This window comes from Aquarana catesbeiana, linkage group LG03 (genome assembly GCF_042186555.1).
Source record: "Aquarana catesbeiana isolate 2022-GZ linkage group LG03, ASM4218655v1, whole genome shotgun sequence".
Taxonomy (NCBI): domain Eukaryota; kingdom Metazoa; phylum Chordata; class Amphibia; order Anura; family Ranidae; genus Aquarana; species Aquarana catesbeiana.
The window spans coordinates 122,266,511-122,293,805 of NC_133326.1; the positions used below are offsets into that span (position 1 = coordinate 122,266,511).

Genomic DNA, 27,295 nt, shown 5'->3' on the forward strand with positions numbered 1-27,295 from the left:
CAACCAAAAACTCATTCTGTGGTTCTGACTCTGGCTAAGTTTCTTTTAGGAACCACTCAACTGCCTGAAGTCCCTTGGAGTGGGTATTGAGGTATAGAGAGACTCGACGTCTACACTAACCAAGAGCTTCCCCTCCAACTGCACGGGCGCATTAATTTCGGTGATTTTAGCCAATACATGTCTAGTATCCTGCACGAACGATTTCAGGTTTTTTTACCATGTCCTGTAGCAGGGAGTCCAGATAGCGTCCCACTCTCTCCAAAGGGCCCTGACAGGCCGATACAATTGGTCGGCCTGGTGGTTTTATTTTTATGGACCTTTGGGATAATGTAGAAGGTGGGTACGTTATACTCCCTCACTAGATGTTCAAACTCTCGATTAGTTAGTAATTCCTCGTCTTTTGCCTCCGATAGTTTCCTATTTAATTCGAGGACCAATACTGGAAAGGGATTACCGTCCAGTCTTTCGTAGGTGGTGGTGTCATTTAGCAAGCGCTTTGCTTCCCTCTCATAGTCCTGTTGGTTCAAGAGTACCACATTACCCCCTTGTCACTCTTCTTTAGTATGATGTTATGTCTTTTTCTGAAGTCCATTAGGGCTGCCCTTTTACCTGCTGTCAGGTTGTCTGGTGATCGTTTAGTCCAGTCAACCTTAGCCAAGTCGGTTTGTACCATATCCAAGAAAAGCTTTAGCCAGCTATTCTTGGATAGAGGCGGCATTTTTTGTGACCTTATTCTTAAATTGGCTTGTCTCCGTATTGGGGCGGCTGTCATTAGTGGTCCCTCATTCTCTTCCAACAAGGAATTTAGGATCTCCAATGCTCTTTGGTCATCTATTTCTAATGTTGTTAGAGTTGTTACTGTACTGTTATCGTAGAGGGAATGCAAGAAAACTTTCCTCAAGAACAGGGTAATGTCCTTGAAGACTATGAATTCGTCCATGTTATTAACTGGAGAGAAGGTCATATTGTCTTTTATGCAGCTTAGGTTTTATGTAGAATTGTTTGTGTTTAGCTCTGCTGATAAGTCAGCATGTCCACAATTAAGTTACAAGGCCATTTTGGCCACAGGAGTGTACAGCCAATTACTCTGTAAATATTTCATATCAATCATTTGTTTTTCACAATGAAGTTATTTTTGTAATAATATTATAGCTGCTCTCAGCTATTATTTTCTCCACAATGGAGTTTGCCTCTTTGGCTGGGACTAGCTCTGCCTATATGTAGAAAGATTCCAGGTTAAGGGGGACAGCAGGTATAGTAAGTGACCACATTTAAAATATTGATCAAAAGAGGGGAGTTTGTTAAAGTGTTTGTAACCCTAAAAAAAAAAAAAAAAAAAAAAGGGAGATCCTGTTACTTTAAAGCAACTCGTGGCCCTCCAGCTGTTGCAAAACTACAAGTCCCATGAGGCATTGCAAGACTGACAGTTACAAGCATGACTCCCACAGGCAGAGGCATGATGGGACTTGTAGTTTCCCAACAGCTGGAGGGCCGCCAGTTTGAGACCCCTGCCTTAAAGCATGTTATACAGCACAGTGCTTGTGCTGTGTAATTTGGCCACCTGTATCACCCGAAATACCTGATTGATCCTGCCTGGCTATGCCCTCTCCCCTCTAAATGGACCACGGTTTATCATGACTGCTGAACCCTGACACCGTGGTCAGTTGACGTGCCTCCATCATCTGCCGCTCTCCTCTGTCCTCTTCCCCCCTTCCCTGCCCTTCAGCTCTTACCAGTGCCCGCACCCCACTGCTGAAAGAACTGTAGAAAATACACACAATCCAATCTGTTAGAAAGCATCCTATGCTGCAGTGTATGTTCTTTGTAAAAAAATATTTACTTCCTGACCCCTGTACACTGCCCTGCATGCTACCAACTCCTGCTGTACACTGGTCTACATTACCAATGACTCCTTCATAATGGGCTTGTGTGGGTGACCAATTAATCTACAGACATGAAAAAAATGTGCATGGAAGTGAATGGCAAGTGTCTCACTGTGACACTAAACAAAAGCTGTGCCACTCCAAGCAACCAAGACACTCCGACCACAGAATATCTTACCCACCCCTACAATTAAGCCCATGGGAGGATGAAATATTAGAGGTATGCAACATGGGAGGAAACAAGCTGAAGCTTACTTTGTACACTCTACTATTAGACTGATTTATAGTGCGTGGCTCCACTTTCTTTATTTTATCAAATTTCTCGCTTAAGCTATCTTTTAAGATCGGCCACATGTATGTTGACATTTGCTTTAATATATTTTTCTACATTTTTATCATGCTGTTCTTACTAGGGCCTTGCTAGTTACTTTTTTTTTTTTTTTTTTTTTAAGATAGGGTGCTGCACCCCAGGGATCTTTGATTTCTACTATGTTGTTTAGGTAGATCTCTCAAAAGGTTGCCAACTCCTGCTATAAAGTGTCACTTGAGTAAGTCTGCTGAGGTTGCCGACATCCCATCAAAGATGGTGGCACCTAGCAACAAAGGGTTTTTGGATGTCTACACAACGGAGGCTTTTACAGATAAATAACATACCTAAAACTGTTACATGCATATATAACCTTATGATTGTTGAAAAGAATGGTCTGGTGACAGGAGATCTAAAATTACAACACAGTTTAAGTCATGGAAACTAATAAAACATTTTGGATTGTGTGACGGAAGTAACTTTGGGTGGGTGGCTTGTGGAACACCGCTTACCTTGGAGAGCTCTGGAAACTCCGTGTCTGGCTCCCACGGCCCCTCCTGTGTGTAAATCACATTGTGTCCATTAGGGGCACAGGGTGACCGAGAACCCCAGTCTGATCTGTGCTAGTCAGACTCTCCGTACAGCAAGACTGGAATATTGTATACATTGTATATTGTCTCTTGCTGTTGTGGACTGTTTGCTGGGATCATTTGGGGTGTGGCTGTGTCCCATTGTTCTGTTGCGTCTGCCTGCCTTAGGAGAAATGTATTATGGGATGGATGTTTTGTATTTGTGTTCCTGGCATGTGGACTGGGGGCAGGGTAGAAAGGGGAGGGGCAAATTCCTCCAACAACTCTCCCTGCCGATTGGACAGTTTAACCCGCCTTGAATCAAAGGGGGGTGGGGGAATGTTCCCTGAGTGTATACTTGTGTACCTGTGTTTGAATAAACTGTTTGATGTTTTTCATCCTAGACTGAGTTACGGCTAATGACTGGGTGAGCTAAGGGGTTTTGGATAGTGCTGGTTCTGAACAAAGGAAGCATTTACAGCGGACATAGTTCTGTTGAGGATGGGGGTCCATCACAGAGGGCAATTACAGATTATGAGCAAATATTACAATTTGGAAATGCTACTTACCGTACTTATGAGAGTCTGTGTGTTTGACACCGGATTTCAATTCAGCCTGAAAAATAAGCAGATCACTTAGTGTGTTAAACATAAGTTTTATTTACAGTTCGCAAAAAAAGATCACATATTAACCTTAATTTAAAGTAAAACAATGTTTGGCATACATTTATACAGGTAACAAATATACCAATACACCATATATAAGCAGGATTCCTGGACCAATGCCAAAAGAGAACATAATGGGATGCATCATATATAATGTCACCCAAAAGGGAAAAATATGACTACAATGCCTTATAGGATTTTTGGCCAATGTATCTGGTAAAAACACAATGCAATAGTTGCTGAATGTATCTACTGATGGTTATCAAAACAAGAAAAATATTGATGGAATTACAAACACAATGAGGCTGATTTTTAGAAGTTGATAATGTTCACACAAAGAAGAGAAGAGTTATCCAATTGTGAAAAGTAATTTCTTCTTTATTTCATATGCACATGATTCAATGATTGAAGTAAAGCTTTACTTTTTCTGTGTGAAATTTTCAACTCCTTTAGCAAATCAGTTTCAGTGTGTTGCTTTTTCATTTTAGACGCATACATACAATATCCTCTAGACCCAGTAATGTGTCACTGCCAACAGGAAATTTACTGGTTAAACAAATTTTCCAATATCTGACGCAAGTTCCTACAGAGCAAATAAATACTGGCACCAACACGGAAAACAGACAAGCTTTATAGGAAACCGGAAGACCACACATTACTATTTATTAAGAAACTAACACAGTTATCAAGATCAGCCAGCAATTCTGGGTATTCCTGATAATGCTACCGGTAGTAAGACCAAAACATAAATTATTGACATTTGAATGAACAAACTTTTCACATGTAAACTACAGATAAGATTTTCAGCCTTCAAGCTCAACAATATAATTTATCTGTCTATGCTGTTTAACCCCTTCAGATCCGCGCTATAGCCGAATGACGGCTACAGTGCGGACCTACTTTGCCGGTAGGCCGTCAATAGACGGTCTTCCCTTTGCACGCTCCCCGCACGCCCCCTGCAGGGCGTACGCAGCGAGTGCTGTCATCACCGAGACTTGGGTGATCACAGATCGGAGCCCGATCCGGCCCCTTGATCAGCTGTCAGCCAAGTAAACAGAAGATCGGTAATCTTTTTTTTTTCTCCTCACGCTTACAGCGTGAGGAGGAAAAAAAGAAGACGATCACCGGCTTCTGTGCAAGGGACATCGGCCCCAAAGAGGAAGAGGCAAAGCCGCCTCATCTGTGCCCACCAGTACCACCTGCCAGTGCCCACAGTGCCACGAATCAGTGCCCACCAGAGCATAAGTGTCAGCAATCAGTGCCTCCTATCAATGCCCATAAGTGCCACCTATCAATGCCCACCAGTGGTGCCAGTGTCACCCAGTGCCCATCACTGCCACCCATCAGTGCCACCTATTAGTGCCCTTCAATGCCACCTATCAATGCCACCCATCAGTGCCCACCAATGCAGCCTATCAGTGCAGCCTCATCAGCGTACATCAATGAAGGAGAAAAAGTACCTGTTTGCACAATTTATTAACAAAATATAAAATGGTTTTGTACTTTTTAAAAAAAAATTTTGGTCTTTTTTAATTTTTTCAACAAAAAAATAAAAAAACCACAGGTTATCAAATACCACCAAAAGAAAGCTCTATTTGTGGAAAAAAATGATAAAAATTTCATTTGGGTACATTGTTGTACGACCACGCAATTGTCGTTCAAAGAGTGACAGCTCTAAAAGCTGAAAATTGGTCTGGGCAGGAGGGGGGTTTTGGTGCCCAGTAAGCAAGTGGTTAACAGCAGCTACTCAGTATTAGTACTTCATATCCAAAATACGTCCTTCTCAAAGTAACAATGAATAAATCCTGACAGCCAATATAACACAGGAGCAGCCCCCCTCTCCCCGTGTTTGAATCACTTAACATGGTCCAGACTGAATCGGAGAGTACAATACATACAGGGACAGACAATTAAAAGGTAAAACAGACATGAACTACATTTTACACCAATTCTGGGGCCATCACATTTGCTTCAGTGTAAGGTATTTTTTTTATTTAATTTATAGAAAAGAAGCATTAAGCACCTCGTTTGACCTAATTTAGAGTTCCCGACAGCACTTTAAAAAAAGCTCCCTTTTTCATCAGAGGCATAAAAGGTTTCATCTCACATTAAGTAACTTGGCTTTGAGAACATCATGAATTAGCACAATTTACTTTTTCACAGGTTTGCAATGATTTAAAATACAAATTACATTGATTTTTTTGAAAGGGAACATTTTACCCACTTCAATACAGGGCACTTTACCCCCTTCCTGCCGAGGACAATTTTCAGCATTCAGCGTCACACTTTGAATGACTAATAAGCGGTCGTACAACACTGTACCCAAACTAGATTTTTATCATTTTCTTTCCACAAGTAGAGCGTTCTTTTGGTGGCATTTGATCACCTCTGGGATTTTTATTTTTTGCTAAACTAAAAAATATATATATTTTTTTTTTTTTTTTTTATTTCAAAGTTATTCTTCATTTCTAAAATTTCGTTTTCTCCTTCACTGACCGTCACTGATGAGGCGGCACTGATGAGGAGGCACCAATATGTAAAATTGGTGTGCACAGATAGGCTACACTGATATGCAGCACTGATGGGCACTAATAGATGGCACTGATGAGGAGGTACTGACAGGCATCACTGATGGGCACTGATTGGCAATTGTAAATGGCATTGACAGACAATACTGATGGTCGCTGATTGGCACTTTGATGGGCATTTATTGGCGATTTGGGTGGGCACTCACTGGCATTGTGGTGGGCACCTCTGATGGGGGCTGCACTGATAATCAATGCGCTGATTATCAGTGCATCCTTATATTACCTAAAGTATTGGGACACCTGCCTTTACACGCACATTTTATTGGGGTCTTAGTCCGTAGGGTTCAATAACAGCTTCAGCTCTTCTGGGGAGGCTGTCCACAAGATTTAGGAGTGGGTCTATGGGAATGTTTGACCATTCTTGCAGAAACGTATTTGTGAGGTCAGGCACTGATGTGGACAAGAAGGCCTGGCTCGCAGTCAACGCTCTAATTCATCCCAAAGGTGTTCCATCGGGTTGAGGTCAAGACTTTGTGCAGGCCAGTCAAGTTCCTCCACCCCAAACTCGATCACGTAATGTCTATATGGACCTTGCTTTGTGCACTGGTGCACAGTCATGTTGGAACAGGAAGGGGCCATCCCCAAACTGTTCCCACAAAGTTGGGAGCATGACATTGTCCAAAATGTCTTGGTATGCCGACGCCTTAGGAGTTCCCTTCACTGGAACTAAGGGGCCAAGATCAACCCCTGAAAAACAACCCCACACCATAATCCTCCCTCCACCAAATGACCAGTGCACAAAGCAAGCTCCATACAGACATTGAGGACAGCCTCCTCAGAAGTTGAAGCTGTTATAGCTGCAAAGGGTGGGCCAACTCAATATTGAACCTTACCGAAAAAGACCGGGAGGCCATTAAACTTTATGTGTAAAGACAGGCGTCCTACTACTTTTGGTATTATAATATATATATACATATATACATATACATACACACATATACACACACACAGTTCTGCTCATAAGTTTACATACCCAGGCAGACATTATGATTTCTTGGCCATTTTTCAGAGAATATAACACAAAAACTTTTTTCACTCATGGTTAGCGTTTGGCTGAAGCCATTTATTATTAATCAACTACGGTTAGCGTTTGGCTGAAGCCATTATTAATCAACTATGTATACTCTTTTTAAATCAAATGGCAACAGAAACTACTCAAATTACCCTGATCAAAAAAAGTTTACAGACCCTGGTGATTTTGGCCTGATAACATGCACACAAGTTGACACAAAGGGGTTTGAACGGCTATTAAATGTAACCATTCTCACTTGTGATCTGTTTGCTTGTAATTGGGGTGTGTGTGTGTGTGTGTGTGTGTGTGTGTGTATTAAAGGTCAGTGTGTTTCTGGACTCCTGACAGACCCTTGCATCTTTCATCCAGTGCTGCACTGGCGTTTCTAGATTCGGAGTCATGGGGAAAGCAAAAGAATTGTCAAAAAGGATAAGCAGGAAAAGGTAGTTGAACTGTATACAACAGGAAAGGGATATAAAAAGAAACCCAAGGAATTGAGAATGCCAATCAGCAGTGTTCAAACTCTAATCAAGAAGTGGAAAATGAGGGGTTCTGTTGAAAACCAAACAACGGACAGGTAGACCAACTAACATTTCAGCCACAACTGCCAGGAAAATTGTTAGGGATGCAAAGAAAAACCCACAAATAACTTCAGATGAAATTCAGGACTCTGAAAACATGTGGTGTGGCTGTTTCAAGATGCACAATAAGGAGGCACTTGAAGAAAGATGCATGGGCTGCATGGTTGAGTCGCCAGAAGAAAGCCATTACTATGCAAATTAGGGTTGTCCCGATACCACTTTTGTAAGACCGAGTACAAATACTGATACTTTTTTTCCCAAGTACTCACTTTTTTTTTAACGCCATGTGACAGTTTGACTGATAGGCACTGATAGCCTACACTTATGGGCACTAATAGATGACACTGATAGGCAGCACTTATTGGCACAGATAGGCGGCACTTATGGGCAGTGATAGCTGGCACTGATAGGTGACACTTATGGGCAATGATAGATGGAACCGATAGGCGACACTTATGGGCAGGCACTGAAATGTAGCACCAATTGGCAATTGCATAATAAATGACATGAATGATGAGAGGAAAGGAAGGTTTTTGCAATGCTACAGTGGGGGCGGAAAGCATTCAGACCCCCTTATATTTTTCACTCTTTGTTATATTGCAGCCATTTGCTAAAATCATTTAAGTTCATTTTTTTCCTCATTATTGTACACACAGCACCCCATATTGACAGAAAAACACAGAATTGTTGACATTTTTGCAGATTTATTAAAAAAGAAAAACTGAAATATCACATGGTCTTAAGTATTCAGGCCCTTTGATGTGACACTCATATATTTAACTCAGGTGCTGTCCATTTCTTCTGATCATCCTTGAGATGGTTCTACACCTTCATTTGAGTCCAGCTGTGTTTGATTATACTGATTGGACTTGATTAGGAAAGCCACACACCTGTCTATATAAGACCTTACAGTTCACAGTGCATGTCAGAGCAAATGAGAATCATGAAAAAAAATTCTGCTGCACTTAAGGTTCCTAAGAGCACGGTGGCCTCCATAATCCTTAAATGGAAGACGTTTGGGGCGAACAAAACCCTTCCTAGAGCTGGCTGTCCGGCCAAACTGAGCCATCAGGGGAGGAGAGCCTTAGTGAGAGAGGTAAAGAAGAACCCAAAGATCACTGTGGCTGAGCTCCAGAGATGCAGTCGGGAGATGGGAGAAAGTTGTAGAAAGTCAACCATCACTGCAGCCCTCCACCAGTTGGGGCTTTATGGCAGAGTAGGTAAGTAAAATGAGAATAAAAACGGCGCTGCCCTCTATAATATTATTAAGTAACAGGAAAAAAATGTCATAAGATTCAGACCTAAATCCAAATGACTCCGATGCATAAAAGCTCCACCAATATCAAAACTTAATACAGTCTAAACCAGAGTAGATCATATATTTAGAGATGACCAAAGTTTCAAAAAACACCATTACTTTAAAGACTACTGAATAAGGTGCATCCCCTCAGCGGGGTAAAAATGTTATCCAAATTGGAGTATAATAAATGAGTGAAGAAAATTATTATGGTGAGCTGTGCGAAAAAAGAGGTGCAAAAAAATTATTTTATGAAATTAACCCCAGAGTTCAAAAATTTTGGGACAAAATGGCGCCCAAAAAAATTTTTTGAATAGTAAAGAGTAAGTGTGAAATTTATTATCAGTGTAATGTACGTGTTGCCACTTCCATATATATATGTGCAAAGAAATAAGTGGGGTTGTGTTGGACTCCAATGTTCAAAAATATTGGGACAGTATGGCGCTTGTGAAACGTAAAGTGTCCTAATATGTGACAAACTAAATTATAATACAATTAAATCACTCCCTGTGCATAAATTACAATAAAAAAATAAATATTCAGTTAATTCCAATTTCCTTTGTTTGTAACAGGTGATATAGTTGATTTCTAAAAAGTTTTTATATATAATCCATGCAGAAAAGAGTGTTGTAAACCAGGTGGGGAGAACAGAGTTCAGCTGTAAGTGCTGTTTATTTCACCCTGGAGGATACACCGCAGTGACTTCTGTGCGATTTTTCATAAGGTGACTTGAAGTGCTCGCCCCCCAGTGCTACCCCACTCACCAGAAATAATCACCCCTGCAGGGGTACCAAGCGACAGAGTGGGTGCTTTAGGGTGGATGATGTTCACTCCAAAGCTGCTTCCATTCCTCTGCTCTGTGCGGTCCTCACGGCTGAAAGCTGAAAATTGGTCTGGATAGGAGGGGGTGCTGAGGGGATGCACCTTATTCAGTAGTCTTTAAAGTAATGGTGTTTTTTGAAACTTTAGTCATCTCTAAATATATGATCTACTCTAATAATATTATAGAGGGCAGCGCCGTTTTTATTCTCATTTTACTTACCTATTATGTAATTAGACCCCTAGGGGTACTAATTAGAGATTGGCAGCAGCTCTCATTCTGTCCTAAGCGCGGATCTATCTACTTATACTTTATGGCAGAGTGGCCAGACGGAAGCCTCTCCTCAGTGCGAGACACATGAAAGCCCGCATGGAGGTTGCTAAAAAAACCACCTGAAGGACTCCAAGATGGTGAGAAAAAAAGATTCTTTGGTCTGATGAGACCAAGATAGAAGTTTTTGGCCTTAATTCTAAGCGGTATGTGTGGAGAAAACCAGGCACTGCTCATCACCTGTCCAATACAGTCCCAACAGAGAAGCACGGTGGTGGCAGTATCATGCTGTGGGGGTGTTTTTAAGCTGCAGGGACAGTATGACTGGTTGCAATCGAGGGAAAGATGAATGCGGCCAAGTACAGGAATATCCTGGACGAAAAACCTTCTCCAGAGTGCTCAAGACCTCAGACTGGGCCAAAGGTTTACCTTCCAACAAGACAATGACCCTAAGCACACAGCTAAAATAACGAAGGAGTGGCTTCACAACAACTCCGTGACTGTTCTTGAATGGCCCAGCCAGAGCCCTGACTTAAACCCAATTGAGCATCTCTGGAGAGACCTAAAAATGGCTGTCCACCAACGTTTACCATCCAACCTGACAGAACTGGAGAAGATCTGCAAGAGGGAATGGCAGAGGATCCCCAAATCCAGGTGTGAAAAACTTGTTACATCTTTCCCAAATAGACTCAAGGCTGTATTAGATAAAAAGGGTGTTTCTACTAAATACTGAGCGCAAAGGGTCTAAATATATAGGACCATGTGATATTTCAGTTTTTCTTTTTTAATAAATCTGCAAAAAATGTCAACAATTCTGTGTTTTTCTGTCAATATGGGGAAAAAAAATGAACTTAAATGATTTTAGCAAATGGCTGCAATATAACAAAGTCAAAAATTTAAGGGGGTCTGAATACTTTCCGACCCCACTGTATATGGCATATAGCATTGCAAAATCCTTTCTTGGCTCTCATTATTCATGTCATTTAACATAGCATCTAGTAAGTATGCTGCGATGCCCATATTGGTACACTTGCACTCGGCTGCAGTGGTCATCTTGTTATACCCAGCCCGGACTGTATGGGCTGGGTGTAACAAGACGTCCGCTGCTGGCTTACAGCAGCCAAGTGCAGGGTGCACCAAGATGGGCGTCGTGATGTTTACCCTCTGATGGGAGAGACAGATCGTCACTACCTGTACCAAACGTGACGGCTCGGGTCACCATTTTGGACATAATATACGGCAGCGCCCTGCATCCCTGCCCTGGCCAGCTTACCCCTAGTTCCACTGCTGCCAGACTGATCTCTGCCCGCCGACTTCCCTTTGCAGGTATCGAATTAGGGATGCTGCTCCGCCCCCGCTTCGTCTGAGAATACCATATCACACCGCCGCGCTTACCTCACCGCGGCGTGTGTTGATCCCGGCCTCAGCTGACTCTGGTTGCTTATTAGCAATCACAGCTGTACTTACCTGCCTCTATACAACCCATTCCTCTAGCTTTGGACAATCATTTTAATTGTGTTATGCTGCAGGATTCTCTCTCAAACAAGCAAACAGTCCAGAGGTATGTTACTAGCACCATCCAATGCTATTGGGAGTATAGACCAGTTTGTCTTCTTACTAGATACTGATTGATGTATGTACTCCTTTTTTTACTATCATGGTTCGCTATATCTATCTAACTTTTTATATATTTCTATATACTTTAGTACATTCATACATATAGTGCTAAGCATTGCACCCACACTGCCTTGGCACTTGTTTTTTGTTTAAATTTAGAGACACATACATCAATCAACTGTGGTATATACTCAGTTGTGGCCAGTCAGCTGTGGTTGGTTTTTACCTCCCCCGGCTAGGTGTTCTTGCAGTGGACTCCATTGCCCTGTCTCCTATGCTGTGCCGCTGTGGCTTATTTACTTGCCCCTGATTACCATCTTGGAGCTGTCTTTGGCTGTCCGCGGGCCAAGGAGGAGTACAGATAAAATTCCATCTCCCTATGTGTCTAGCATCGGTTAACCTGCCTGTGTAAGTACGATAATCCATTGTCCTATTGTTATGAACTATGTTTTAGCGTGTTGTCCGATGCTGAAAGTGTAATTCGAATGAGAGATCTATTTTCACCTATATTGTTATCTGTATATACTAATTTCTATCATATTTATATTATAGAAAAACAAACAACGCAACACGATTGTTTTAGGTGACACTAAGCCTCTGAGGAAGGACGTCATCGTCCAAAACATGTCAGGCATCATTTACAGCATGGACTCCTGCTAGCCTAAACCTCTATATAGGGCAGCTAAGTTTTATGCCTATTTATGTATACTGAGTATAACGCTGATATTAACATTTTTTATGTTAAAAAAATATTTTTTTGATACTGTAATTATATATTGTGAATACCTAATAAAATACTTTTTTATTCTACACTTGGTCTGTCATTCAAAATCCTGAGGGGTTATACTGTGCCTTGTGCACCAGGTTTTCTTTTGTTTGATATATTGGATTGGACAGACCAAGTGTTTTTGCACACACTGCCAATCCTTGCTTCATTTGCCAAGAGGAATGGGCAGCTTTACCATCTGAGAAGATAAAGAGCCTCACCCACAAATACCACAAAAGACTTCAAACTGTCATTGATGTTAAAGGGGACAATACACGGTATTAAGAACTGGGGTATGTAAACTTTTGATCAGGGTCAATTGAGTTGCTTCTGTTGCCAATACGATTTAAAAAGAGTAAACACAGTTGATTGATAATAAATGGCTTCAGCCAAACACTAACCATGAGTGAAAGATGTTTTTGTGTTATTATTCATTTTCTCTGAAAAATGGCCAAGAAATCATAAATTCTGCCAGGGTATGTAAACATATGAGCACAACTGTGTGTTTTTATATATCACACACATATATACATGCATATACACTGTAAACTTTACTATTTATATAAAACCTTTCATTTTAAACAGTACACACCTCCTGGTGCTAGAGACTGTCATGCTTCACCTGCACACCTGGCAGCCATAAGGAGTGCTTAAGAGACATCTCAACATTCATTCAGTGCTTGACAAGAGGGACTGTGGTTGGTCTCACTATTCTAATTCTGCCTGTCATCTGCTATTGATCTACCCGTTTTGGACCATGTTCCTCTAGTCCAGTGTTTCTCAACCGGGGTTCTGTGGCGATCTACCTGTCAATCCCAGGCAGCCGACAGGTAGCTCGGGTCTCAACCAACACATGCAGAGTAGCAAGGGAAGTGGCTGTAAGAAGTCTTCTCTCTTTGCGCTGCTCCACGCCAGCATCTCCTCCCGTCCACCTCAACAGCTTGTGACCTCCCGCGCCACTCTGCATTTGAAAGAAGTTGCTACTACAGTGTACCGGTGTGCCCCATGCCCTGCTGTGGGCCTGTGATGTGCCCCGTCATGTCCCCAATGCCCTGCTGTGAGCCTGTGATGTTCCCCATGCCATGCCGTGTCCCCCATGCCCTGCTGTGAGCCTGTGATGAGCCCTGCCGTTTTGCCCTTGCCCTGCTGTGAGCCTGTGATGTGCCCTCCCATGTGCCCAATGCCCTGCTGTGTCCCCATGCCCAGCTGTGAGCACTGTAAGGTGCCCCACACCCTTCTGTGAGCACTGTAATGTGCCCTGTGTCCTGCTGTATACCCCTAAATATGCACAGTGTTCTGCTGTGAAACCCGTAATGTGCCCTGTGTCCTGCTGTGTGCCCCATGTTTCCATTTTCTGCTGTGAGCCTCATAATGTGCCCTGTGTCCCTGCTGTGTGCCCCTTAATGTGCCCCATGCTCTGCTGTGAGCCCTGTAATGCATCATGTGCCCTGCTGTGTGTCCCTTGATGCAACCCATGATGTGCACAATGCCCTGCTGTGAGTGCCATAATGTTCCCTGTGCCCTGCTGAATACCTCATGATGTGCCCCATGTTTTGCTGTGTGCCCTATGATGTGCCCCATGTATTGTCCCCTATTGTACCCTGCTGTCCCCACTGTATTGTGTCCTCCTGACCTCCTGTGCTCTGCCCGGCTGCCCCCTGTATACTGCTTATCTCCGGTTAAACCCAGAATTGAGCTTCTACTCAGAAAAAAAAAAAAGTACATGTTTTATTTAATGCTATTACTTAAAATAATTGTGGATATATCACAGCTCGCTGATCACACCAGCTGTAAATTTGAACATTATTTCAGGGGTTCCACCAAAGGTAAAAAGGGTGAAAAAACACTGCTGTGTTCTAGCTCTACCTTTATATACTAGTCTGACTATGGCTAGAAGCTGAGGAGTTTGGATCTCACTGTACTCGGGCCCTTAGTTCAAATCAAAGGCAATGTATGCATGAAACGACAGACAGATGGACATGTCCAAACAGAGATAAATACAAACAATTTGTCTTCAGATTTAAGGACTTAACCGGAATTAATCTTCCTCACTAGGCAGATGACCACTTGCTTTTATAGAAACTGAACTATATAGATCCATAATGCCAAGTTTCTAAGATACATATGAAAACAGGTGCCTTTTATTACAGGTTGATAAGGGTGGCCTGACATTATATCATACAGGAGTCATTATGCTGCCAGAAGGCAGACAGATATTATAATAACTTGCACAGCAATATGGCAGATTGTGCTCAGGAGGAATAACGTAGTTGCATTTTTAGGGTCATCCCAACTTCACAATCTTCTGGAGATAAGATGCAGGTCCCCTTGGCTTCAAATAAGCTCCTCTGAAGCAAATGAGCAATTTTTTACTACATGTCCCAAAGATATTTCAGAATTTTACATAACTAGTGAAGGCTCAGAACAGGAACTTCAGTGTCTCCCATTTAACAAAAAAGGTGGCTCAATGATTAGCATCGCTGATTAAGTTTGAATCCCTCCAATGACACTTTCTACATGGAGTTTGAACATTACCTTTTTACTTAGTTTTCCTAGCACAGTCCAAAACATACCGATAGGTTGTTTTCCAGCCAAATTGGTCCTGGTATGTGTAATAAGGGTCTCTACTTACATGAATTGTGAGCTACTTTGGCAGGAAGCAACTGATATAAAGCTGTTCTACATACTTGTAACAGACTATGAAATATTTTTGCACTACATAAAAATGAGAAATACATAAACAAAATCCAGCTGGACAAGAGAAACATTCATCTTTTGAACATACAGAAATATGTTCATTTTCACTTTATGATAGACAATGAAGGCATAAGCAACAGACAGACTTGTCACACTGATAAGTCCTTACGTTAAGATAAGTTATAATGCAGCAGAAAGGCCTATCTGCAGGCGTAAGTCTGCATTGTAGTTTAAAAAAGTATTTACAAAGCACAGGTGAGTGCTTCCAAAATGTGCAAAATTTTATATATTTACACAAACAAAATTGGTTTTCCAAATAAAATGAGGACTTAAACCATTACATTGCTCTGTACCACAGTAAAAACTTAACATAAGTTCCGCTGATCTTCCTCTTTCCACTCCTCTACCTAAATTGGAACCTAGCGGGTACTTATTTCTAGAAGGTACCAGGTCCCATTTCCACATAGTGGAAGTTAACCCCTACCTCCTCAACTCCACACAACCTCCTGGGACACATCACCTGGTTCAAGGAGGCTGTGGGACAATTCAGAAAGGCCAGAGCGTCTTGTGCATATGTAGTAGGGAGCCAGCTGTGAAACATCATGAAGTCACAGCCAGCTTCCCACAGTCAAGATGGCAGCACCAGGGACTCTAAGACCAGGGAAGAACCAGCCTGGATGAAGACAGCACTGGCAGATCCCTGCCAGTGTTGACAACAGTCTATAAATGTACTGATGACTTTGCCCCTGTGGTTTAATTACAGTCACTCACACAAATACCAGTAGTCCTGTCTCATCTCCCGAGGCTCAGTCGTACTCTCCACAGTCAAATTACTGGTTACTAGGACAGCCTGGCATCTAGCAACCAGTGACATATATGCAGAGAGCCCCCAGAATTCAGAGAAAAGGAGAATGTAAATTCTTCCTTCAGATCTGACCTGCTCCACCTCCTCCAGCTTCTGCCCTGCTGACAATGACTAAGAACAAACTGAAAGTCTGAGGTGAGGGGGACCCATCAGGCTGTGATTGTGTGGGGGGAGCCAGGCAGAGATGGAGGGACAGAGAATGGAAAACTGGTGCTGGAGGAGAGGGAGAGAGGGATTGAGAGAGGAGGAAGCAGCTGAGAGGACGACGACACAGCTGGGACTGAGAAGGGACCGGAGCATCTCAAACCTGCACTGTCAGATCAATCACTGATCAGTCCCCACCACTACACCCTGCACTGACAGTTCTGTCTATTCCTCCACCCTGCACTAACACACCTGCCTCCTTTGCTTCTCTATAGTGACAGATTTGTCGTCATTGCCGCCACCCCCCCCCCCCAAATCACCCTGCACTGGCAGACCAGTCCTCCATGCTACCCTGCAGTGATAACCTTACCCCCTCCATCGCCCTGCAACAACAGGTATGTCTCCTTCTCTGCCCCTACCGACAACTAAGGATATTGGGGGGGGGGGGGGGGGGGGAGGCTGACAAGTTGTGGTGATCCCTTTGGTGGACACCTCCTCATGCTGCGTGTGGCGAGCTGAGGAATAAGAGCCTGCTACAATGGGATTTGTAGAGCCATAGAGAATCTTTTCTTTCTCTCCCCCTCATATCTCCCCCCCACTCTTTCTCCCTTTCTTTCTCACTCTCTCTCTCCCTACACCCCTCCCCCCCATTATCATCCTGACTTGTGCACTCTGTACACTGGTGTTTTAGGTTACTTACTCCTGCACTCAAACACATTGTATGCAGTCCTGACCAAAGTTTATTGTTTTGACAGTTGCTGGTTTTAAGTTATTAAGCAAATTCTTCTTTAAAGCGGTGTTCCGCCCAAAAAAAAATAAAAAGTAAAACTTAAAAGCACATACTGCAGCTGCTGGCTTTTAACAATAAAACACTTACCTGTCCAGGAGTCCAGCAATGTCGGCACCGCAGTTGATGTTTCGATCAGCTGTCGGGGGCTGCCGCCACCATTGCGGCTAAGGGTACCCGGCAGTTTAAGCCTTACGGCTCCACGCCAGGAACCCTACTGCACATGCGCAAGGCCCCACTCTTCTCTCCTACTGGCTCGGTGACGGGGAGAGGAGGAGGAGGGAGCCCCGCGGCGATGTCACGGGCCGCGGCCCGGACTCCCGGAAGTGGTAACAGGATACCTGTCAATGATAAGTATCCTGTCCCCCCTCCCCCCCCCCCGAAAGGTGCCAATTGTGGCACCAGAGAGGGAGAAGAGACAAATGAGTCACTTTTGAGTGGAACTCCGCTTTAAAGTAGGCGCAAACAGATGAAGTGGTATTCTTGTAGATCGATCAACTTCAGTCCAACTAGCCTGTTTTTTCTGTGTATGATCACTGCCGCTGGCTGTTTCAGCCAGCAGTGATTATTGTATTTTGAGAACCTCTCATTGTCAGAATACAACAATGCAGAGGGAAGGATTCCACTATCAACACTGACTGTCTTGATAGGGGAATTGAGCAATTTTCTTTCCTTCAACCCATGGATGAAGAAAAGAAAATTGCATAATGTATAGTCAGCCTTAGTCATGCTCCCATTTTTGTCACGCTAACTTTTTAAGCCCAGTTCACACTGGTGTGAAATGTGCTCTGACTTGGAGAGCAGGTCGCATGACATGCAAAAATCAATGTTTCCCTATGAGAGCAGTCTTAACTGGTCCAACTCGTGTCGGTCTGACTTTTCAAAAGGTTCCTGCAATACACTGGTCCTACTTGGGTCCAATTTCAGCCCATTGAATTTAATGGAAGTCGTATCAGCATCTTAACTGATCCGACCTGTGACATGTCCTCAGAGGCAACGTTAACAATGTACCATACCCTTTATCCAATCATGCAGCCTGGCAGGCCTGGGAAAAAGGGGGGGGGGGGGCAGCTCCCCCCTGAACCATACCAGGCCACATGCCCTCAACATGGGGGGGGGGGTCTGAACAAGGGCCTCTTCCCCTCAACCCTGGGCTGTGGTTTGGGGGATCTGCGGGCAGGGGGCTTATCGGAATTTGGAAAATCTCTAAGAAAGGGGGCCCCCCAGATCTCAGCCCCTACCCCCCTATGTGACCGAGTATGGGGTATTACCCACTCACCCAAAAAACATCAACAGTGTAGTGTAGGAAAAATGGGAGCCTTCATCGGTGGGGGAAAGGGGTTTTTTTTTTTTTTCCCTTTTTTGGGTCAGCGGCGATGGCCATTGTGACGGGGCTACCACGAGGGACATTATTCATTGTTAATAGAGGACTTGTGAAAAACTGGCACAGGGAAGGCAACACAAGGCGTACGACAAGATAGCGCCGTCAGCTCCGACACCCTGCGAGCAGAGGTGATAGCCACCAAAAAGGCCACCTTCTGAGACAGAGTAAGCAGGGAAATCTCCAGAATATTTTCAAAGGGAGACTTCTGGAGAACTGAAAGCACCAAGTTCAAATCCCATGGCGGTAGAGGAGACCGCAGCAGTGGAACCAGATGTCGAACCCCTTGAATAACAAAAATAAAAAAAATTTTTTAAAAAATAGTATGCACCAGGGAGTGCGAGGCCAAAGGACACTGAAAGAAGACCACCAAGGCCGACACCTGGCTCTTCATGGTACTCGAAGCCGATTTTTGCACCCCGTTGACACCCCGTTGAAGAAAGGTCAAAGTCCAAGCCACCGAAAAAGAACGAGGGTGAACGCCAATCGGCTCTCACCAGGAAATGTACGCTTTCCACGTCCAGTGGTAAAGGACTCTAGGATCGCTGTCAGTGCGTCAAATTATGGCTGGGACCCCGAGGGACTTGCAGCCCCTGAGAGGGGGTCAGGTGGGGAAATCTGCTACTGAGACTCCATAGGGGATGAAGGGGGGACTCACCAAACCAAGTGCGATCACTGCTATGGGACACGCTCCACGCAGGTAGCACCACCGGAACACCAGGACACCCCACAGCTGCGGCAGAGAGAGGAAGGGACCCCACTGACTCACGACCCCGCCAGTGTAGAATCCGCTGCCTCAGGTATAGCACTGCTCCACGTAGCATTTGAGGAAGAACAATCCACCAGTCAGCACCGGGTAAAAAGGAGGAGCTCCCACAGCTAAAACGCTTTCCAGGGCTTCACAGCAATGGCCGCCGCTCCATGAGCACACCAGACCAACATATCACGGCCGCCGGACTACACAAACATGGCTACCAGCCATAGGAAAACATGCAGACACCAAGAAAATGGCGCTGACTACAGCACAATGGCCGCTGGCCGCGCTCAAGAGGCTCCCAAGGACCCAGGAGGGATCCCTGGAGCCCAGCCAAACGCTACAAGAGGAGAATGGATCCAGGCACCGGACCCCCAGACCCCCCACACCAGTACCATGCATAACACCAGCCCCTAAAACCAACCACTGCACCACACTACCCCATATGGAATGGGGGAGGATGGAGGGGACGCAGGGGGGGAGGGAAGGTCACCAGGAGGACCCACAAGGACCACCAACCCCAGGTAGAGGGGATCTGGGGGAGGGTAACCCACAGGTCTGACCAACCCAGGGAGGGGCCCGCGTCCACCCCAAACCCATCCAAGGGGAGAGTGGGGACATGTACTCACCATACCAGGAAATGGACAGGCGCCCCTCCAGACAGAACCTCCTCACCATCAAAATAGGGAGCTGTCGGCCAGGAGGAACGCTGCAACTCAGGCCGAGACCCCGTCGAAGGCGACCTCGTGAGGCTTTTAACTTGCCGACCAGTGGCTACGCCGCAGCTGACCTAGCTAGTTCTAGGTCGGACTGGGGTGCCACTGGATCTAGAAACACAGCGCGTCGCCCAGTTCGGCAAGATGATTGTAGCTCTCAAAGGATAAAAAAAAAAGTAAATGTTTAAAAAGCAAAAAATTGCCAGGACCAGAGATCCCAGATGGGGAACTAGGTCCTTACTTCTGACTAGGCAGAAAAATACTGGAGGCCTATAACAGAGAGGTGGATGTATACCATCTAGGACTGCCCATAGGCGTAGCCAAATCTTTTTTCTGCCTTGTGTCCTACTCCTGTAGGGGGCGATATAACCCTATGGTTCTGAATAAGGAAGCGCTGTGTCTGTCAATGAACGAAAGAGAAATGTCACTTTCTAGATGTGCAAAGCTGGTAGAGACATGCGCAAATGACTTGCAGCTGTAATTGCAGCAAAAGGTGGTTCTACAAAATGATGACCCAGAGGGGCTGAAAACAAATGCATGCCACACTTTTCACATAAATGATTTTCAAAATTTTTTACAAATAAATATAATTTTACTTCACAATTATGTGCCACTTTGTGTGCCACATAAAATCCCAATAAAATACATTTAAAATATATAATAATTATATTAAATAATAATAATATAAAAATACATTTACGTTTGATTGTATTATGACAAAATGTGGAAAATTTCAAGGGGTGTGAATACTTTAAGACACTGTACACATTTGTGTCAAACAATGCACAGCCAGGAGGAGAGCTGCACTAATTCCTGGTCCTGATTTACTACTTCACAATTTCCTGGATTACCAGGTGTATAAATCACAAGTTTGACTGCAAAGAGTTTCAAATCCATTGTCAGATAAACTAAACATATAAATAATATAAAATGTGTATTTAAATATTTGCTTTGAATTCCACATTCCATTTAATGGAAATCTTAGATTCAGTAAGTTATTCAAAATTTAAGAAAGAGGAACATGTATTTGTGGGATATGGCACTGTAACTAGCTTTCCACTACAGAAGACATGGCCAATATCTTAGCTTACCAGGCTTTTGGATTACAGCATAGCCGGGGTAGAGAATGCAGAGGCTGAAGGCACTCTCTGGCACCATATGGTATTCATTATACATGGGAAGGGGATTGGTCTGGTAAGAAAAAGCAGAAGAAAATCAACTTCAGTCTGGTCTTGAAGTTGATACGCGTGTGGGAGGTGAGTCTACTTATGCATACACACGTTTTATAATAGCAGTTTATGCTTAGCCACATCCCACTCGATCAGGCAGAATGGCCTAGTATTTCTGAACATTGATGGTGGTTTTTCCTAGTGGCTGGCTATGGTTGGTTCCTGGGTATGTAAAATTTTAATACCTTGCCTGAGGATGCATAGGAGTATTGTAAAAATCATCAAAAGAACTAAAAAAAAAAAAAAAAAATACTAAAGCATTGCATGTATTTTTATACTTTGTTTTATTATTTTGTAAAAATAAAACATATATTTTTATACAATATCTGTTTCATTTGGCTACCCTAAAGTCCCATGTGAGAAAGAATTTGTCTGCAACACTGGGGACGTGGCAACAAATTGTAAAGTAGGTTTCGTTAATATATGGACAGCTTCCTAGCACCTTATATACGATAAAGGTTACACATTAAACTACAGTGATTACATAGCTATTAGGCTAACATGTTCAACAGTAACACCTGATTACACACGACTAAGATCATGCAGTTTATATATGCATAAGGTGTGGATGGGAAAAAAAAATGGATGGTTAATTAATATCAGTTAAGACATTACACATAGCAACAGATATAGTTGCTGCAGTTACTCATACAACATTCCACTTAAAAATTGTGCAGGTGACTGAAAATCAGCAGAAAATCTTGCAAAGGAACAGGCAGACAGATAGACTTTGGGGGGGGGGGGGGGGTAGTAAAACTAAAGCAGACAGCATCTGGAGCAACTGTGCAGAGCTTTTAAAAAGGAAAGCTAGAAAGCCACTTGGTTGCCACATCTGCTCCAGTCCTAGTAATCCTCATTCATTAGATTTTACTGTCCATTTGCCATTAGTTCAGCGTAAAAAATGTATTAAAAACAAAAATAATGTATTGTTACCAGTTATGTAATTAAAGCGGAAATAAACATTTCATACATAGTCTCTTCTGCCATAAATAGGATCTTTGTATTCGCCATAAAATTATTTTCTCTGAGTATATTGAAGAACGCAGTATTATGGTAACAAGAAACCAAGGGTTATACTGCTGTATTCAGGAGAAACGGAGTCACACAGAAACAGAAATCCAGCCACCTTACAACTGCTCAGTTGTACCAGGCAGTCCAAAGAGGAAAGCAGCATATGAGGGGAGGGGGCAGTGCTCCTCAATTGATTCAGAGAAAAGGATTTTATGGCAGATGCCTATTTTCTCCATCATCCATTGAGGGACTTTAAAACAGATATATTGACCTTGTAAAACTAAAAAAAAAAAAAATATATAATTTGTGAACAGACAACCAGTTTGCAGGCCTACATATCTGAGACACAGAAGCCTGATGACAAAAATTCCAAAAAGTACTCAATGTTCTGGTGAAGTGGGCTTCAAAAGAAAAAAAGAGGCACTTTAGCTTGCAACTCATAGGCCTGCTCAACAATCTGTCAAGTCCATCTAGAAATAGTGCAACTTAAAAGGAGAAGTTCACCCTTAATAACACGTTACACCCATATTTAGGATGTAACATGTTACTTGTAGAACCACAACCCGCTCTGCAAGGCCAATCCAGAGCTTTTAGAATGACTGAAATGCTCCGACTTTCTAACCTTCAAAGTAAACAGGGTAAGAGCTTAAGCGGAGGGAAAGCATGGATCAGAGCACTGATCCCAGGGTGTTCGCTGCATTCACCATCAGATCCCTTGTCCTGAAGACAAATCTGTTTTTCCTCTTGTTGAGCCAAAATTGCTAGTTTAATGGGCAACGTGACTGTCATAGTCCCAAAGAGATATAAAGTATAAAAAGCTGGTGAGTGATTCAGTCAGCCAGCATCTATATACACAGACCCACTTAACAAGAGGAACACTAAGCATTATGTTTCTCCAGTGCGTGCACTGCAATAGTGCACGTTATCACAACACGTTACATGCATTAGCGCATTGTAGAGTAGTAGATTTTCAATGGCACCTCAACGCACTAATCCAACACACCTCTGATGCACATGAATTTCAGAGTATTCCAACACTACCATTCATTGTGGTGTGCTGCCTTGTAAAAGAATACTCCATGTTGATTCTTGTTGTCCTAGTTGGTTGGCAGCCCATTCATTTAAGCAAGCTGCTCTTACCTAACTTATTGAGCATTAAAGCTCCACAACAGAAAAGCATAGTGTGAATGAGCCTTTAATGCCAGCAGACCGAAGAGTAAATGCTTCTACTGTCCTCAACAAAAATGATTACATAAGGCTAGAATAGTCAGAGAGACACAAGCACACAATAAAAAACTTCAGCACAGTTCTTCAGTAACACTTCTTGACAGAATAAGTTTATTTACCAGGATAGTCTTCACAGTAAGGTGGTAATACATTTTGCTGTTCACATTCCAGTAGGTGCTGAAGCTATCCAGACAGACCAACTATAGAAGGAAAAAAAAAAACAACACAATAATAGTATTTATACAGTGTTTATTAACACAGTACATACATAGATGCAATGATATCTAATGCCACACATAATTATAAATTTAGGGTTTACACACACTTTAATGTATTATATAATATCAATCAAATAATTTAAAGGACACAAAAACATAACTCATACATTCAGAATATGTAATAATTAGTATTATAATTAGCAATACAGACATAGGACTTTTACCTTATATATCGTTTTACATGCTTCATTTAGTATACATGGTGTCCACGACTCATTTGAGGTCTGTCGCAAGGCAAAAAGAGAAAAAAAAAAAAAAAAAGACAAAATAACCCCATGAAAACTTACAACACAAATAATAATTGCAATAATACTTTGAGGAAGATTTATTCAGCTAAAATAAGAAAATTGTATAACATGCTTAGGTTAAGTAGAATGAGGTTCATAAAATCACACTGCTTAAAAAGGCACTCTACCATGTTGGAACATTTGCCCTTAGAATAAGCAGCACAAATGTTTTTAAAGCAGGAACTAATAACCCACTGTGGTAAACTCAGCATAACATAACAATCTAAAGTGCTGGTAAAATGCTCAGTTATAAATTAAAAAAAAAAAAAAATTAACTTCTTTCATTTACATTATAACAAACATGCAAAAGGTACCTGAAGGCTCAGCTCAGCCAGTGTTATTCCTACAGATACTGGAAGATTGGCATCACTAATCTGTGAATACGAGAACATGTTAAAAATGATGCAATGGCCTTATGTCTTTTTGTTCGACATGTAAAAACAACTGACACAAAAAATGTGGAGAAACTATGTTCAAGCTACTGAATAATGGTTTGGATACATTTGTGTCAATTATTTGTTTTATTCTATTTAATATAGTCAGGGTTCAAACACTAAAATAGGGCAGTAAGTAATAAATATTGCATAAGTATATCAAGTAGCTGGCTTGGTAGAAGGCAACTGCAGCTTTTGAGTCTATTTCACAGTCCCCACTATTGCCTGTTGTAAAAATAATATTGTTTACTTTACTTAAAGTGATTGTACAAGGCAAAACTTTTTTTATTTTTCTAAATAACAAACATCTCATTCTTCCCTACTCTGTGCAACGGTTTTGCACACAGTAGCCCGGATCCTTCCGTTCTGGGGTCCCTCACCGATGCCAATGGCTCCTGTCCCCTTACGAGCACTCCCATAGAAAGCAGCTTGCTATGGGGGGCATTTGTGTGGACTGAACACCGAGCGGGGCGCTACGTGTCTATTGAAACACACAGCGTGACTCAGCCCTGCCCCCCGCTCTCTCCTCCATGTACAGTGAGGAGAAAGAAAGAGAAGGAGAGGGCCGAGAGACTCAAATAGCAGAATAATAGCAAAATAAGCAGAACTCCGGCAAAAACTTTTTTCCATGTTCTCATTGCTGATCTCCTACCTTCACCAACTATGTCATCCATGTTCTTCTGAGCTCTATAGTTCCTCTGCAATAGCCTGCTGAACTTGCTGAAGAACCGTTATTACCTGGTGATTTCCTGTTTGCAAGACCGCTGGCTGCTATCCCTCCAGTAACCTCAGCCATCAGTCTGACACGCCCCCTTGTAGTCCTCTGAAAAAGAGCAGGGAGTTGTACTTCCGCCTGGCTCGCTGTAGTGGGCGGAGGGGGTCTCAGAGCTCCTGCTCTGTGCTGCCCATAGGAGGTGGTGTCGTCCTCCTCTGCACCCCCCTCCTCCTCCCTACCAGCACTCCGAACCAAGAGGTGCCCCCCTACACGCCACCGCCCGCCAACTCTCTGCAGTGCGGAGATAGTTACAGATAATCGGGACAGAGCGCATCTCGGGCTGACAGGTCTGTATGTGAATGCACCGCTCGCCCTACAGCCCCGCCTCCCTGCACATTGGAACAGTGTGCTCTGTGCCGTCTAGCACGATTCCGGTGCAGGGAGACGGGGCTGTACAAAAAGCGTTATTTTCACATACAGACCTGTCAGCCCAAGATGCGCTCTGCATTGATGGGCACCGATAATCTGCACTAGTAACACCGCACTGATGGGCACCGATGATCTGCACTGGTGACACCGCACTGATGGGCACCGATAATCTGGCACTGGTGACACCACACTGATGGGCACCGATAATCTGGCACAGGTGACACCGCACTGATGGGCACCGATAAATCGGCACTGGTGGTCCCTGACAAGTTCCACTGGTTTGCATTTATATTAAATGCATTTAATTATTATTTAATATCCATTCATATTAAAATGCTTTGCATTTATAAGGCTGTAACCTATCATACCGTGTGTTACTGAATAGCATGGCTTGCTGGCTGCAGAATGAGGGGTGTGATTTATGTTGAAGTGGGCGAGTTCACATTTACATGTACAAGCCTAGTGTACCTCCCAAATTCATTACAATCTGAAGGATTCATGGTAAATGTAGTCTGATTTCAGTTTAGAGAGAGACATAAGAGGATATGAAGCAATCACTGTCCCTGCCAGAATACAGGCTGCATTTTTTGAATCACAGAGCTGATTTCCTGAAAATTCAATAAGACATATCTCTTAAACGATTAGAAATTTCACAAATGTAATAACTGTTTCATGGGGAGGGGGGGAAGTGTACTAATGGGGGATTTTTTGAAAATCCCGGAGTTCTGCTTTAAAGGGGCTGAAGACAGAAGGGTTTTTTTTGCAAAGGAAGAGGTAATGGTCCGTGCTGTGCAATATGCTTACACAGCACAGGTAAGCATAACCTACTTTTTTTTTTTTTTTTTTTTTTTAAATTAAAATAAAAACACCTTTAGTATTACTTTAAAAGTGAAGGTAAAGGCAGAAGTTTTTTTTTAACCTTAATTCATTTGCATTTTAAAGTAATCTAAAGTGTGGTCCCTCTTATGATAATATACACACACAATATTATAGTCCAAAAATGACCATCCAAGTGTCAGTGAATAAGGGACTTCATCACGAGACGTAACGCTTAGGGCATGGCCGGAGTGAATCGCGGACCAGAAGTGACTTGAGAGGTATTCTAACGCCGTTGTTTTATTCCATTGCGCTTTTAACTATTTTTTGATGTAAGCTTTCAATTTACACTATGGGAGGCATTCATTTCATGTTTACATGTAATCTGGAACCCTGAGTGATACAGCAAGAGCCAGTAGCTTGGAGCCTGGAGGTTGAAGATCGCTAACATCTATAAAAGTGTCCCTAAGGCTGGATTCATCACTGCATAGGAGGTGAGAGTTCTGTGAGCACTAAGCAGTTGTGTGAAGGCACGGGATCATTTTGATTGTTTGGTGGAAGTTCAACTTATGAGGATTTTATACTTATTCACTGACACTTGGATGGTCGTTTTTGGACTTATTGATAGAGATAGATAGATAGATAGATAGATAGATAGATAGATAGATAGATAGATAGATAGATAGATAGATAGATAGATAGATAGATAGATAGATAGATAGATAGATAGAAAAAATAATTGAAAAAATTACCTCCTTCCTTTGGGTGCTCCCTTAGCAATCTGGATGCAATGGGGGGCACCCATGCGTGCGCGTTTCCGTGCAGGGCTGTGTGGGTCCATAGACACATACAGCAATGGCAAGCCACTCCCCCACTCCCACTTCACAATTTGACAGCAACAGAAGCCTATGGCTCCCACTGCTCTCGGTGTCTCCTGTGAATCCAGGAAGTACCCACCTCTGACAGCCAGGACAGCACAGGATCAGTTAGAGGAGTCAGGTAGATGTTTAGGGTGGGTAGAATAGGTGGTGGGGGGGGACCTTAAAGTAGAACTTCAGTCATTTTTTTCAACTTTCCATCTATTTAATCTTCTGCCCTTGTTGTATTAACTTTGGATAGTAAAACATTTTGTTTCTGCCAGTAAAAACCT

The 27,295-nt window shown here is 42.9% G+C and overlaps 1 protein-coding gene across 1 annotated transcript in view; it reads right to left on the reverse strand.

The window, feature by feature from the left end:
* The window catches only part of VPS13C (vacuolar protein sorting 13 homolog C), a 548,274-nt gene that overhangs the window by 448,373 nt on the left and 72,606 nt on the right, over positions 1-27,295 (reverse strand). The window contains exons 11-14 of the mRNA XM_073619118.1: positions 24,066-24,125; positions 23,629-23,688; positions 23,306-23,386; positions 3,329-3,374 (exon numbers count right to left, since the gene is read on the reverse strand). Of these exons, the coding sequence (XP_073475219.1) occupies positions 3,329-3,374; positions 23,306-23,386; positions 23,629-23,688; positions 24,066-24,125 (247 nt within the window). The remainder of the gene's footprint in view (positions 1-3,328; positions 3,375-23,305; positions 23,387-23,628; positions 23,689-24,065; positions 24,126-27,295) is intronic.